General features: G+C 40.4%; 1 protein-coding gene across 2 annotated transcripts in view; it reads left to right on the top strand.

Moving 5' to 3' along the window:
- The first annotated feature begins 1,122 nt into the window (after positions 1-1,122).
- The window catches only part of LOC311258870 (contactin-associated protein-like 4), a 127,143-nt gene continuing 114,123 nt past the window's right edge, over positions 1,123-14,142 (top strand). For both annotated transcript variants that reach the window (XM_084355519.1, XM_084355520.1), the window contains exon 1: positions 1,123-1,471. In XM_084355519.1, the coding sequence (XP_084211645.1) occupies positions 1,387-1,471 (85 nt within the window). In that variant the 5' untranslated portion in view covers positions 1,123-1,386. The remainder of the gene's footprint in view (positions 1,472-14,142) is intronic.

Genomic DNA, 14,142 nt, shown 5'->3' on the forward strand with positions numbered 1-14,142 from the left:
GTAATTAAAATAAAGATCCCCTCCGGTCAAAAATGTGTTTTGCCTCCTGTCTCTTCACTTGGATGTTTGACCTTCACTTTGCAGAATGAAGTTTGTTCTGAGTTTGACACTAGAAGGCTGCTGAAGAGGTTTAACGAGCTTAACACATGCAAATACCAGCAGGATTTTGTGATTTACAGAAAACACTGAACAAACTTTTCAGTGAAGTGTGTCGAGTAGTCAGAGGAAACACATTTGATTCTGCAATTTTAAAGAGTAGAATAAATTCAAATACATTCCACAGTTTCTTTGTTGAGTGACAATATATAAGACACAAATACTGGACAGGATCTTTAAGTTGGACTTCAGCAAATCATCTCATCCTCTGTCTAGAACAGTTTCATTTGAAGTCTCAGAATGACATTAGCTTGAAATGCTCAGTAAAACTTAATTGTGTTGGGTTTATCCATGAATGGATTATAAAATAGACCTATCAGGCACAGTAGCCCAAGGGTCAGCAGCAAATATCTCTGAAAGGGACACAAAACACCCACAAATAGAAACAAAACAACTATAAAGAGACACAAAAGACCCACAAATAGAAACAAAACAACTATAAAGAGACACAAACCGAGCAGAGGAGGAAAAAAAGATGACAACAAGTGGCAAAACAACCACAAAGAGACATAAAATGACTACAAAGAGATACAAAGCGTTAACAGAGACACAAAACTTTCACAGAGACTCAAAACAACCACAAACAGATACAAAGTGACTACAAAACTAAGCAAAACAACTAGTTTCAACTGTGTTGCAAAAGACATGCAACACAAGCAGAAAGAGAAACAAAACGACTCCAAAGAGACACTAAACACCTAACGGATACAAAATGACCACAGGTTCCTATAGGCTATATGTCTGCTCCCAGGGGCCCATCATAATCTGTCCATGGTCCCATGCAAAGATAGAGAAATGTATTTCAGATTCTTTCAGATGGAAAACTACAGCTCCATTAAGAGTTAAACATCGAGCAGCGATCAGCCACATGCTCTCTGTGAGTCCAGTCCTGGGACTCCCTGCAGGAACTCTGAGAGTCTTCAGGACCTCAGTGAGGGAGGCGGTGCGCTCTACTCGGACCCACTACCGTCTCGTAAAAGCCCTCCCTCCTCGTTCCCCTCCATCACTTGACAGAGAGCGGGCACTGCGAGAGCATCCTTCCCACCGGGTACCGGACAGCCCCTCCACTCTGTGGCAGCAGGGCTACTGCAGCGCAGCGCAGCGCACCGGAGCGGAGCTGGAGGAGAGCATCGAGCCGGAGTGGAGAGGAGAAGAGGAGGAGGAAGGACGGACGGACTGTCTCCCCTCCGACAGGCGGGATTGTAATCTGCAGCATCCCGTCGCTTCAACATGCCTTTGGGGAGTAAAAGACTCGCTGGGATTACTGCGCTGGTCGCGTCGCTGCTGCTCGGCTCCTGTGGGACAGGTGGAGAAGGTGAGCGGCTGGTGCGCTTTCTGGGAAGCAGAGCGGGCTGTTAGAGCGCTGTTTGGCTGAAAGGGACCCTTATGGTTTACTGTCGCACTAAGACATCACTGGCTGTAAGGGTATGCGCTGAAGGTGCTGGGGGGTTTACTGTATTTCACACATATGGCTGTTGATGAGACTTTCAAACGTCTGGTGATAAATCAGCTCGTTTACAAAGAAAAGGAAAATAAAAAGTGTTTATTTCTTTTTTATCGTGATATAATGTCTCTGGACAGAATGTAAATTGGTCAAACGTGATAAAGGAGACTGCCATTAAGCTCGAAAACAACTGAAATACGTTTAAATACCTCTATTGATTAATCAAGAGATTCAGATTCTTTTACTGATTATTCTTACAACTATTTTCTTATTCATTGATTAATCATGTAATCTATAAAATGCCAGAAACAAGAAAGACAAACTGCTGGTTACAATTTCCCAAAGCTCAGCATGACACCTGTGAATGTCCTGTTCTGTCTGACTGAGTATATCCACTTAACAATGATGTAAATCAGAGAAAAGAAGCTGCAATTTCAGGACATTTGTTCAGAGACTATGTTCCTTCCTAGTCGAGCATGTTCCTCAAAAAGTCAAGAAATCTCACTTTTCTTGTGATATAAAAGCATGAGGCAGCAGCTGGAAGCCAGTTTTGATCTGCTTCTGCGACCTGTTTCTCCTGATTTGAGGAGCTGTATACTGTATCATGCTGTTTATGCCGTGAATTTAGTGAATTAAACAGTTGGCTGGGTCTGATCAAACCACCGTGGGGGCTTGTTGTTGAAAGGGAGCGAACATCCTCGGGGGATTTACAGCTGTCAACTTTTAAGAGAGCGAATACCACAAGTTGCGTTCTTATTTTAAGATTCATGTTTTCTCATGAGAGAAGGAGATAGAGGGGGAGGAAGACGGCAGTCTGTCCGTGGAGATGTGAGACAGCTGCACAGGAGGATGCTGCTGCTGTATCAGCTCCAGTTTTATAGTCAGACAGGATCATAAAAGGTGGGTTGTCGGGTAAAGTCAAGAACTGAAAGAGTTGCTTATTTAAAAGTTTTGTGAGAAAACTGATTTTAAAGAGTGAGAGAATACCCTGCAACAAGTGTGATGGATAGATAGACTGATTGATTTCATGCTGTTGTCAAGTGTGAGCTGTTGTTTTCCTCTCAGGAGGTTTTAATGAATAGTTCCAGTCCCCACACTGTAAAAATCTGACGACCCTTCTTCTCCACTGTAATTATACTGTACTCCCTCGGACTGACGCTGTCAATAAGGGCAGCCTGATACATCACACCCCTGCATGCGCATCCACACAGAAATCACTAACAGGGCTAATGGATCAGGCCATACGCACAATTTTAATCAGCTGGTTTAATTGGGAAGCAGAAAAAGATGCAAAATCACTACAAAGAGACACTGCTGCTAAAATTCCGTTGTACACTGTGCAATGACAATAAAAAGGATTCTGATTCTGATTCTGATTCTAAACAACTACAGACACAAAACGACTACAAAAATATGCAAAATGACTAAAAATAGATGCAGCACAACCACAAAGACACATTAAATGATGACAAAGAACTGCAAAATGACTACAAAGAGACACTACACAACTACAAACAGATACAAAACAACTACAAAGAGATGTAAAATGACTACAAAGAGACACAAAACAACTACAAACAGATACAAAATTACTACAAAGAGACACTACACAACTACAAACAGATACAAAACAACTACACAGAGATGTAAAATGACTACAAAGAGACACAAAACAACTACACACAGATACAAAACGACTACAAAGAGATGCAACACAACCACAAAGATACATTAAACAACCGCACAGAGAAGCAAAAATACTTAAAAGAGTAGGGTTGTCACAAGAACCGATACTTCGGTACCAATTGGATGCCGACACAAAAAAAATAATTCGATACTTGCTTTTTTCTGGTAACGTCAGAACCAAATATACAACTTTTCACTCGGCGAGCCGTGTCAATTCTTGCAGGAACTGACGGGGGCAGTATACGCGTGTGAGCAGCACAGAGCAGTCAGCGGCGCTGAAGAAGGAAACATGCCGTCTTAGAAAGAAATGGCTTCAGCAAATGAGAGTGAAAGCACAACACGTCGGCTCGTCGACAAGACAGGTACTAAGAGTCGCGTGTGGAAATATTTTGCATTCGAGGCGGATGAATACGGAGCAATTCTAGACTCAAACAAGCCGACATGCAAACAGTGCCTCAGAAGTTTTCAAACGAAAGGAGGAAGCACGTCAAACATGGCCAAACACCTCAAAGACAGACACCCCGACTTGTTTAGAGAATTCAAGTGAGTTTCGAGTGAGTTTCCGTTTACTATCACTGTTGTGTCACGTCATACGTTAACCCGAATATGCCTACGTTCCGTCATTTGGGCATGAGAGTCAGCTGGGGCGCAGGCTTCTACTCTCGCTCAGTCGCTCCCTCATGTAGATGTTTAACGTAATGTAACGGTACGGTCTGCGTCATTATACGTAAGGTGACATGATGAGATACTGTCTGACAGTCTCTTACCTTATGTTATTTAAACTAAAAGTACCTTTTGGCAGTTGGCAGCTGGTACTGCAATTTAAATTCTGTGCAAAAAGATGTTGAAGCACAGTGGTGTTAAATACTTGACAGTTTGAAGCAGTTTTCAATAAATTAGTGAATTTAAAAGTACATGGGTTCTGTTGTTTTTTTTTTTAAATTGTGGTATCGAATTAGTATCGAGAATCGTGGAAATTCACAGGTATTGGTATCGACTACTGAAATTATGGTATCGTGACAACCCTATAAAAGAGACACTAAATAACTGTAAAGAGACACAAAACGACTACAAAAAGATGCAAATGACTAAAAATAGATGCAGCGCAACCACAAAGACGCTTTAAATGATGACAAAGAAATGCAAAATGACTACAAAGAGACACTAAACAACTACAAACAGATACAAAATGACTACAAAGAGACACTTTACAAATATAAACAGATACAAAACAACTGCAAAATGATGCAAAATGACTAAAAAGAGACACAACATATTCACAAATACATTAAACGACCACAAATAGAAGGAAAATGACTACAAAGAGACACTAAAAAACTACAAACAGATACAAACTAACTACAAAAAGATGCAAAACGACTACAAAGAGATGCAACACAACCACAAAGAGACATTAAATGAGCAAAAATCAAATCAAATCAAATCAAATTTTATTTGTATAGCCCAAATTCACAAATCACAGTTTGCCTCAGAGGGCTTTACAATCTGTACAGAGACGACACCCTCTGTCCTTCGACCCTCGATTCGAGTGAGGAAAAACTTGCCCCCAAAAAAAGGCCCTTTTAACAGGGAAAAAAAAATGCGGAAGAAACCTCAGGGAGAGCCACAGAGGAGGGATCCCTCTCCCAGGACGGACAGACGTGCAATAGATGTCGCATGTACAGAGCAGATCAACGAGATCACAATGTATACAATTATAATGGATGGTTGACAGGAATGAAAGTACATAAAGAGGTATTACAGCAATAATAATGAAATGCACATGGAAATGTGATTACTAGTGATAACAGTAGTAGTGATTAATGGTAAGGATGGTACGTAGTAATGCATTACAATAATAGTAGTGGAACGTATGTAACAGAGATGTGACTAATATTAGCGACAGTAGTGGTGGGTGTCAGGCAGGGTCATGGCAGTAGGCGCATCCACGATCCGGTAGGGCCATAGCAGTAGGCGCATCCACGATCAGGCAGGGCCATAGCAGTAGGCGCATCCACGATCAGGCAGGGCCATAGCAGTGGGCGCATCCACGATCAGGCAGGGCCATAGCAGTGGGCGCATCCACGATCCACGACCCGGGCGCGGCCAGGATCCACGGGAGCCTGTAGGACTAGAAAGCACAAGGACTCCGGGGAAGAAGTAAGTCAGTGACATGCAGAGATGGGGCATGTATACAGGCATAATGTATACAGATGGAGAGGAGAGGAGAGGAGAGGGGAGGAGAGAGAAGCTCAGTGTGTCATTGTCCCCAGGACTGGGCCTATAGCAGCATAACTAGAGAAGCAAAATGACTACAACTAGCTGCCTGGTGGATCAGAAAGTTCTCACACGCATATTTTTAATTAGCTGGTTTAATTTGGATGGATGGATGGTTGGAGGATGATGGAGCTGGATGTAGACATTGTTTTTTCTCAACTGTATTGATTGTTTTGGAAAACAACAGCTGTAAGACAAAGGGGGGTATTGATAGTATGGAATGAAATTGACTCACATTGTCTGCGTTGGCTCAGACACAACAGTCTCCTCTGTGCATGAAGCCCAACAGACAAATCTGTATCACTCCACTGTGCTTCACATGTTTTGCTCTGCAGCATACTGTATATCAGTCAGAGCCACTATTATCCTCTTAATGACTTGTCTTCTGTCCAGATTATGCTTCCTAAGGAATTAAAAGGTTTCAGCTCAGTGTCATATCATTCATTTTGTTTTGTACAAGGAGGACAGGAGGTTTCTGTCATTGTCACATCCATCATCCTCAGCGATACTGTCTTTGTCTGCTAACACACTGCATCTTTCTCTCTTTCACACACACATTCGTACTTAAGCTGCCAGTATCACTTAGTTACGAGTGGACACTCGAACAGCTCTGGAACCAGTTATTGTCTGACAATTTCTGTAACTTCCAGAAAGCGTCCAGTCAAAGTTCACGGCCACTTCAGGTGTTTGGAGGTAAGAGAGCAAACAGGGTTTGAACTTGTCTCTCGACCTCTCTTTTTAAATTAATTACAACAACTTGAATCATTTTCAATGCAACACTATGATAACCTTTCAGGAGAGACTGTCTGAAAAAATGCAACAGCTAGGAATACCCGAAATTCCAAATTGATTTGAAAAAACGTTATTTAAGCGCTTGACGCACGGTCGAACTCATGCACCGAATTCAGTGTGCACTTACAATGATTTCATGTTAAAGTTGATTTAAATAATCTAAGTCTGTTCAAATCAGTTTGGGATCTCGGGAGACTTGGATTACCTCAGAAGTCCCCATCTACGTCAGTTGTTTAGGAGAATACTAGAAAAATGTTTTGTGGACAATGAAACCTCACCTGAGTTTCCATTGGCACTAGGGTGAGTAGATAATGACTGAATTTCCATTTTTGGTTGAACTGTGCCTTTAGGTGAGGATGGGTCGAGGTTGGTTTCACTTTAATCAGACAGCAGGTTGCAAAGCAGGGCTTGGGAACTTGGTTTGGGTCTTGCGTTGTGCATTTATTTCCGACAAATAGCCAAAGCTTAGCCTTACACAGCGTAACTTATTCCAGAAGGAAGGAGCTTTTTTCAAGAAAACATCTTAAAAATACATTTTTTCAAAATATTCCATGATGCTAAAGCCCAGCAGAGAGTTTGGACATCGGTCTTGCAATATAGCAGCGGAAACCCCTTTCTGGTAAACAATAAACACTTTCTCCCTCCGTTCAACTTACATTTTAATGACCCCAAGGTGAAAATAGTCTCCTATCCACCAACCTAGTTTTTTTTTTACCATTACAGAAAACACAATTTTGTCAAAATTTTGATTACTGCCGGGTGGAAGCAGCAGGGTGACCACAGGAGCGTTTCATCGCCCACATGGCTGAGACTGTGGGTTGGGTAGATGCGTTTGATTATTTAAGTAGCTGCAGCTGAGGGGGGACAGGGGACATTAAGGTGCTGTTATTTTCTCAGACTCCCAGAGAATTCATCTCCTCTAGTCCACAGCCAGACAGAGAATAAGTTGGAAAGAAATATGCTGGGAGAGGAGTTGATTTAAATTTGGTCCTAGCTCCCTGCTTCATATGCGAACAGCCCTGTCTCATCAGAATTTATTACTTTTCAATGAGCTGGTGGTTTGCACCGAGAGAACATAAACCTCTGAATAAAATCAATTTGGTGTGAATGTGTGAGATATTTTCTCTGCAAACCCTTCTGTCCTTTATGCTCCATGAGACTGTGGTGTCTTAGAGATCCACTGTAAGGAAAGAGCAAAGCAGTGGAGGATAAATCGCCCTTAGTTTTCTGCTTTAGTGTCATTTATGAAAATGTGTTTAGTAAAAGTGGAGTCATGAAGAGGTTCTGATTAAGTCAAGGTTACAGCAGCAGTGCTGGTGGTGTGAGCCTGGGGCTGCCAGTCATGAATCTAGATTTATTAATCCAGGGACAAGTAGTTAAGCGATAAAAGTGACAGAGAACTGCAGTCCATCCATCTGCCTTTGTGACCTGTGGGATTTTGTGTTTGCCCAAGGCCGGCTCCCCGGTGGATGTCTGCCTCCCTAAAAACAGACCCATTCATCAAATGGCCCTGTCATTATATCAGATGACTTGTTATCGGTCCAAGAATCAGCACATTCTTCTGGGGTCACTACTCACTGTCAGTCTGTGAGGCAGGAGGAGAGTAGAAACTGTGGGCATCAGCTATTAGCAAATATGAATTTATCACCTCTTTATGTCAATCTGTATGTGCTTTAAGTTACATTAAAAATTAGTGACAGCTGATATCCAATTCATTGTAACTTAGCCGCCTTCTTTTCTTTTCCAAACAGCAAAGATGGTGAGAAACAAATGTCTCCCTCAAATTATACGCTAATACTTAAAGCTCCTGTTGGTATGATAGTTGATTTTTGAGTCTCATGCGCAACTTGTCAAATACTGATGCTTTCAGATGGCGGCCGACCTGACCAACAAAGTGTATTTGGCGAAATATACCTGAAATATAAAACACTCCATTACATCAGGTTCTGCTAGTGCTTTATATTTCATGCCAAAAATGTTGTTGGGTCATTATCTCTGATACGCTAACACTTAAGTCACATTTTAATGCTGTATGCAGTGGAGGTCGACAGTGAGTACCTCAGAACTGTACTTGAGTACCTAAGCAAATGCATTAAGTTTCCAGCACTGCAGACTGATACTGCACATAACATTACTTCAAAACTTTAATCAAACATAATGAAAACGTTAGAAATCACTTGCACCACAAGCTCCATTTAGTTTAGTTTGTCCGGTTTTCATGTAATTGTAGATGTTCAGATTTCCCTTTTTTGAACACTTTAAGGACTTCAAACTCAATCTGCTGATGAATATTACGTGATTTGATGAAAAGTTCCAGAACACATTGTTGGGGTTATCCAACTGATTTTGAAAGTCAGGAGTTGCTAGTAACAAGCGTACAGGACTTTTGTCTTTGTGTGGTTAACTTTATGAAACGGTTGTAGTTTTGTTTGGTTTAGGCACCAAAATTACTTGGAATAAATGTAAGTATGTTATGTAAGTGAAGTTATGTTTCAAATGTGAGTAAGTGAAGTTGACTTTTGTGTTCACATGGGATACAAACAGTGATCTCCTTGGTGAAAGTCCTGTGTTTGACCCATCTAATCCTCCCAACCCTATGTGTATGCGAACTTTGTCACTTTATACACTATATCACCCGACTTCCACCTTTGCTCCGGTCATAATTTCTTTGACCACTAGAGGTTGCTGCCTAACAAAAAAATATAAATATGGGTCGTAATAAGCTGCTTGCACTGATGACCTATACAGCAGTGTTTTGGGGGAGGATAGCCTGAATTTAATGCATGAGATGACTAAAATCACACAGGTGGTAACATTGCAAGGCTGAGCCCATGCCAAACATTTAAATAAAACAGATAGAGAATTCAAGAAGACATCTCAGTGTGTTGGGGTAGAAGAAGAAAGAGAATAAGAGAAACTAGAGCAGGAGTTGGTAGAAGATGAAATGCGGAGTGTACAAAATAAACTGAGAAGAAGTGGAGGAGTTTGGTTCAGTGCACTGTGTGGACATTCATTGTAGCTGCCCTTCGTCTTTAAGCCATGCAGTGACACTCCCAACTCCTTCTCTCATTTCACCCATCACTGGGTTTTCTTTTTTTTCTTTATGTGTGTGTGTGTCTGTGTGATGTCAGACTGACCCCCCTCATCTCACCTTCACACAGCTGCAGCTCTGTGGTGCACAGAAACACAAGTTTCAGCAATAAAATTTTCTTCTTCTGTGTCGCAATCTTATTTTCTCGCCAACGGGGTGACATTACTGGAACGTGGTTTCTCAACATGATTACCTTTTTCTTTGAAGAAAACCCTGCGGTTGTGAAGTGTTTTATTTGAAGACATTGTCATTTTGTCTATGACAATTATCGCAGTCCGTGAGCAGAACTAAATTCATATAAAAAAGTATCAGCAGAAAGGCAGTTTCTTTTAGGTGTTTTCAATGTTAAATGGCCTGTCAGGAAGGAAATATTGTGTCTAATATTACAATAGCGAGGTTTGCAACCACATATTGATGACTCAGCTTTAACTGTTGGAGTAAACTAGTTACAAAGCAAAGTGTACCAAAATACATTGTAGAAAATTTTGAAATATTTACATTTAATGGATGTTATGTGCCTGTAGTAGACTTTGATCTACAGTTCATCAAACTGTCTAACCATGTAGAAAACCACTCTCACATTTTTTCTATTTGTTTGTTTTTTTCCTTTTTTGTCTCACTGAGACAACAAACATGACGATGGTAAATAACTTTGAAAGTTTATTTACCAGCGTATATTGGATAAATATGACTTCTGACAACTAGCTTACTTGCAGAGAATGTGGTGTTTGAACAACAAGCCCTCTTTTGTACAAGTTCTGTTAACAATGTATTAATGGCAGTACCTCAAATGTTACATCAAACAAATGAAAATACATTTTTTGATTAGATTTTTCCCCATTCTAACATCACTAAATTAAAATCACATTTACTCATCCCTTTTTGAATTAAAAAATGTCAACATTTTCTATAATGTCGACTATTAAATGCAACAAAAAAGGGGCTTCTGGGAAATATTAGAAACGCAGCTTTTTGTCTAAACTGGCTGGGGAGGCATGTCGGTGTTGATTGATGTCAGCTGGCAGGCTGAGCACCGGCAGGGGAATGAGAGACAAAGTAAACAAATGCTGTAATCTTCATGTAAAGGGACAGACACCATGTTTTTAGGACTACATCAGCATCTAATTGACTTAAGTGACATTTAGAGGTAAGTTTAAGGCTGTTTAATATGTTGCAGCTTTTTAAAAAATATAGATATGCATGCCTTAGCTGACACAAAAACAAACAACAACAACAAAAGAATGTAATCGATGTCCAGTTTATAACAACGTCAGTCTTATTTTCACAGTTTTTACTTCATTTATATCAGTTATAATAACATTGTACTCTCCAAGTTTTATTGTGCATGCACATGAAGACTAACATGACACTATTTCTATCAGTGGTTTCACATTATTCCACGTATTTTCAGGTGGCGGTAATTGGCCATGAAGTGAAGCAATAAACCTGCAAAGACAGTGAAGAAGAAACCACAAGCTATTATATGAGGACTTTCAAAGTGTTCAATCTCTTATGAGGAAAGTAAAGCCTATAAATGATAGAAATAACAGGCAAAACTGCCAGAAGAAGACCCAAGTTTTAAACAACTAGCTAACTTTCTTTCAAAGTTTTATTGTCATGACTGTATGTGTAGTGATTAGGGCTGGGCAAGTTAACTTATTATCGCGTTAACTCATTAATTAATTAACGCCGACAATTATTTTATCGCGCATTAGCGCAGGTTTTATTATTTCTTTTATTATTGTAAAAGTCTGTTGCTCATTTGCTTTTATTTGTAAAAGTATATTGCTGACTGCTGCGGAACCGGAAAAGAAAAGAATTGGCGGAAAAACATGCACACATGGAGAAGGGTACGGAACTTTTACATGGCCATTTTCATTTTAAAGTTCTTCCAGACGGGGGAGTCGACAGAACCAAAGTAATTTGTAGCCACTGCCAAGTTGAATTTTCGTATCACCGGAGTACTTCCAGTCTAAAATATCACCTAAATGCAAAACACACAGTTGATACCAGCAAATCATTCAACGAAACGGACAGTGGAGCGAGGCTTCGGCAGACCACGTTAGATGCAGCGTGTGGGAGAAGTATAGATAAACAAAGGCAATAGAAGCTAACAAATGCCATCGCGAAGTGGATAGCTACAGACTGCAGGCCGATTAGTGTTGTGGAAGACGTCGGTCTGAGAAACATTCTGAGAATCGCAACTAATGACGGCAGGTATGAGATGCCCTCAAGGCGCACCATCACACGAAGAATACACAAGTTGTATGAAAAGGAGTGGACTGCAAAAGCGACAACTTTACAACGTGCACCCGCTGTTGCTCTCACTGGGGACTACTGGACATCACTCAGTAACCATAATTACCTCGGAGTTACAGTGCATTATATTGATGAAAAGTGGGCACTGCATTTACACTAAATGTTTTATTTAACTGCTAACTGTGTAAAAAATGCTGATGTTAAACGTGTGTTTGCACAACAAATGTTATGGCACTTTCATTCACATGGCAGTACATTTAAAATTAAAATGAGATATACACTACTTTTGAATTCATTATTGGATTTTGCGTATACAAATGCGATTAATCGTGATTAATCAGGGAAATCATGTGATTAATCGCGATTAAAACTTTTAATCGCTGCCCAGCCCTAGTAGTGATGTATTACTGTAAGCCTTCATCTCATCTTTTCATATTTATGGAATCACATGTCTGAGCCCCTTTCAATCAATTACACATCAAATTGACATCAGATTACTTATAAATACAGTTGATGATTAACCTGCTTCAACCTTCCTTCTTCCTGATCTAATGAAAGCCTTTTGCTTTGCAGGCTTGAGGAGTGGAGTGGCACAGTGGGAGTGGGGCCTTTAAATGCCTCTTCAAATGGATAGTAATTATAACCCTTATTCATGTACTGATGCTATTCCGACCTCCCTCTCTTTTTGAAAAGAGCCTTATGTAATGACACCGAACAGGAGGCTCAACCCGAACCAGACACCATTAATTTAATCAAGGTTTTAAACATGTGAAGTTTCAGTCCAGTTATTATAGTTATCATAATCAGAGTGCAATTATACAATGACAGTTGGGGGGGGCGTTCCTCACCTTTTCTTCTCCAGGGCGTAAAGGGAAGCCAGTACAGTGCTGGCGCATGCTTCAGTGAACTGAAGTCTTACCATCCTTACAGTATATTGTTTGTTCAACATAATGTCTGCAGTCTGTAGATGATATCAAACCAAATCCATTACACCAGCTCACAGGGAAAGTACCACACAACAACTTTTGAAGTCAGGGACCACCAACAAAGTATTCTGCCAGCAAGACCATCATCTCCACTAAAACACAGTCTCACTGTCCTCCTGTCTTCCACCTGCTTGCTGACTGCCACTCTAACCTCCCTCTGCTTCCTTAATACAACGGCACATACAATGTAAAACTCACCATCACTCATACTATCCTGCTCAGTATTAGGCCTGCATGACAACCCCACAAAATGTAGGTTGCATTATCATCTCTAAGCCATTTTCAACTTACTCTTATTTTAGCACTAAAAAAGTGCTTGATTTCTCCTCCTCTCCTCTTGCTCATTTTGACTCTGTGAATGAAATCCAATCTGAGTTCAATAAAGTAGTCATACATTTCAACAAATACAATTACAGTGACTATAAAAAAGTATTCACCCCCTTTATTACTTTTATAAATGGAAATAAGAAAAAAGGAAAAACAAAAAATATATGATGTAAAATAAGTCCGTATTAGGTAGATGAAACTCTGTCAGGTTGCACAAGGATCCAGCGTGAACAGCCATTTTCAAATCCAGCCACAAATTCTCTATCCGATTGAGGTCAGGGCTTTAACTTGGCCACTCCAGAACATTCACCTTGTTGTCTTTAAAACATTTCTGTGTAGCTTTCGCTGTATGCCTCGGGTCATTGTCTTGCTGGAAAATAAATCTTCTCCCAAATCGTATTTCTCTTGCAGACTGAATTAGGTTTTTCCTCAATGATTTCCCTATATTTTGCTGCATTCATTTTACCCTCTACCTTTACAAGCCCTCCAGGGCCTGCTGCTGAGAATCATCCCCACAGCATGATGCTGCCACCACCATGCTTCACGGTGGGGATAGGCAGTGTTTGGTGTCCGCCAAACATAGAGTCTAGCTCCATTTTGGTCTCATCAGACCAAAGAACCTTCCAGTTGACCTTGGAGTCTCCCACATGCCTTTGGGTAAACTCTAGCTGAGATTAATGAGCTTTCTTCAACAGTGGCTTTCTCTTTGCCTCTCTCCCATAAAGCTTTGACTGGAGAAGAACCTGGGCAATAGTTGTTGGATAAGGGTTATGGATCTTGGAAATGTTTTTGTATCCACCCCCTGACGTATACTTTTCAATAACCTTTTCAGTTGCTCAGAGTGCTCTTTTGTCTTCATGGTGTAATTGCAGCCAGGAATACTGATCAACCAGTGACTGGATCTTCAGACACAGGTGGCTTTATGCTACAATGATGAATCAAGTAAATACTTATGTAATCACCTATTTTACATTATATATTTTTTTATTAATTCACATTACTTTGTAGAAATCAGTTTTTTTTTTGTAATTTTTTTGTTTTGTATATTTTTCGTATGCTGACCATGATTCCATTTATAAAAGCAATACAATGGGAAAACAATTAAGGGGGTGTATATGTTTTAT

The sequence above is a fragment of the Pagrus pagrus genome (assembly GCF_965226575.1).
Source record: "Pagrus pagrus genome assembly, chromosome: 6".
NCBI lineage: Eukaryota > Metazoa > Chordata > Actinopteri > Spariformes > Sparidae > Pagrus > Pagrus pagrus.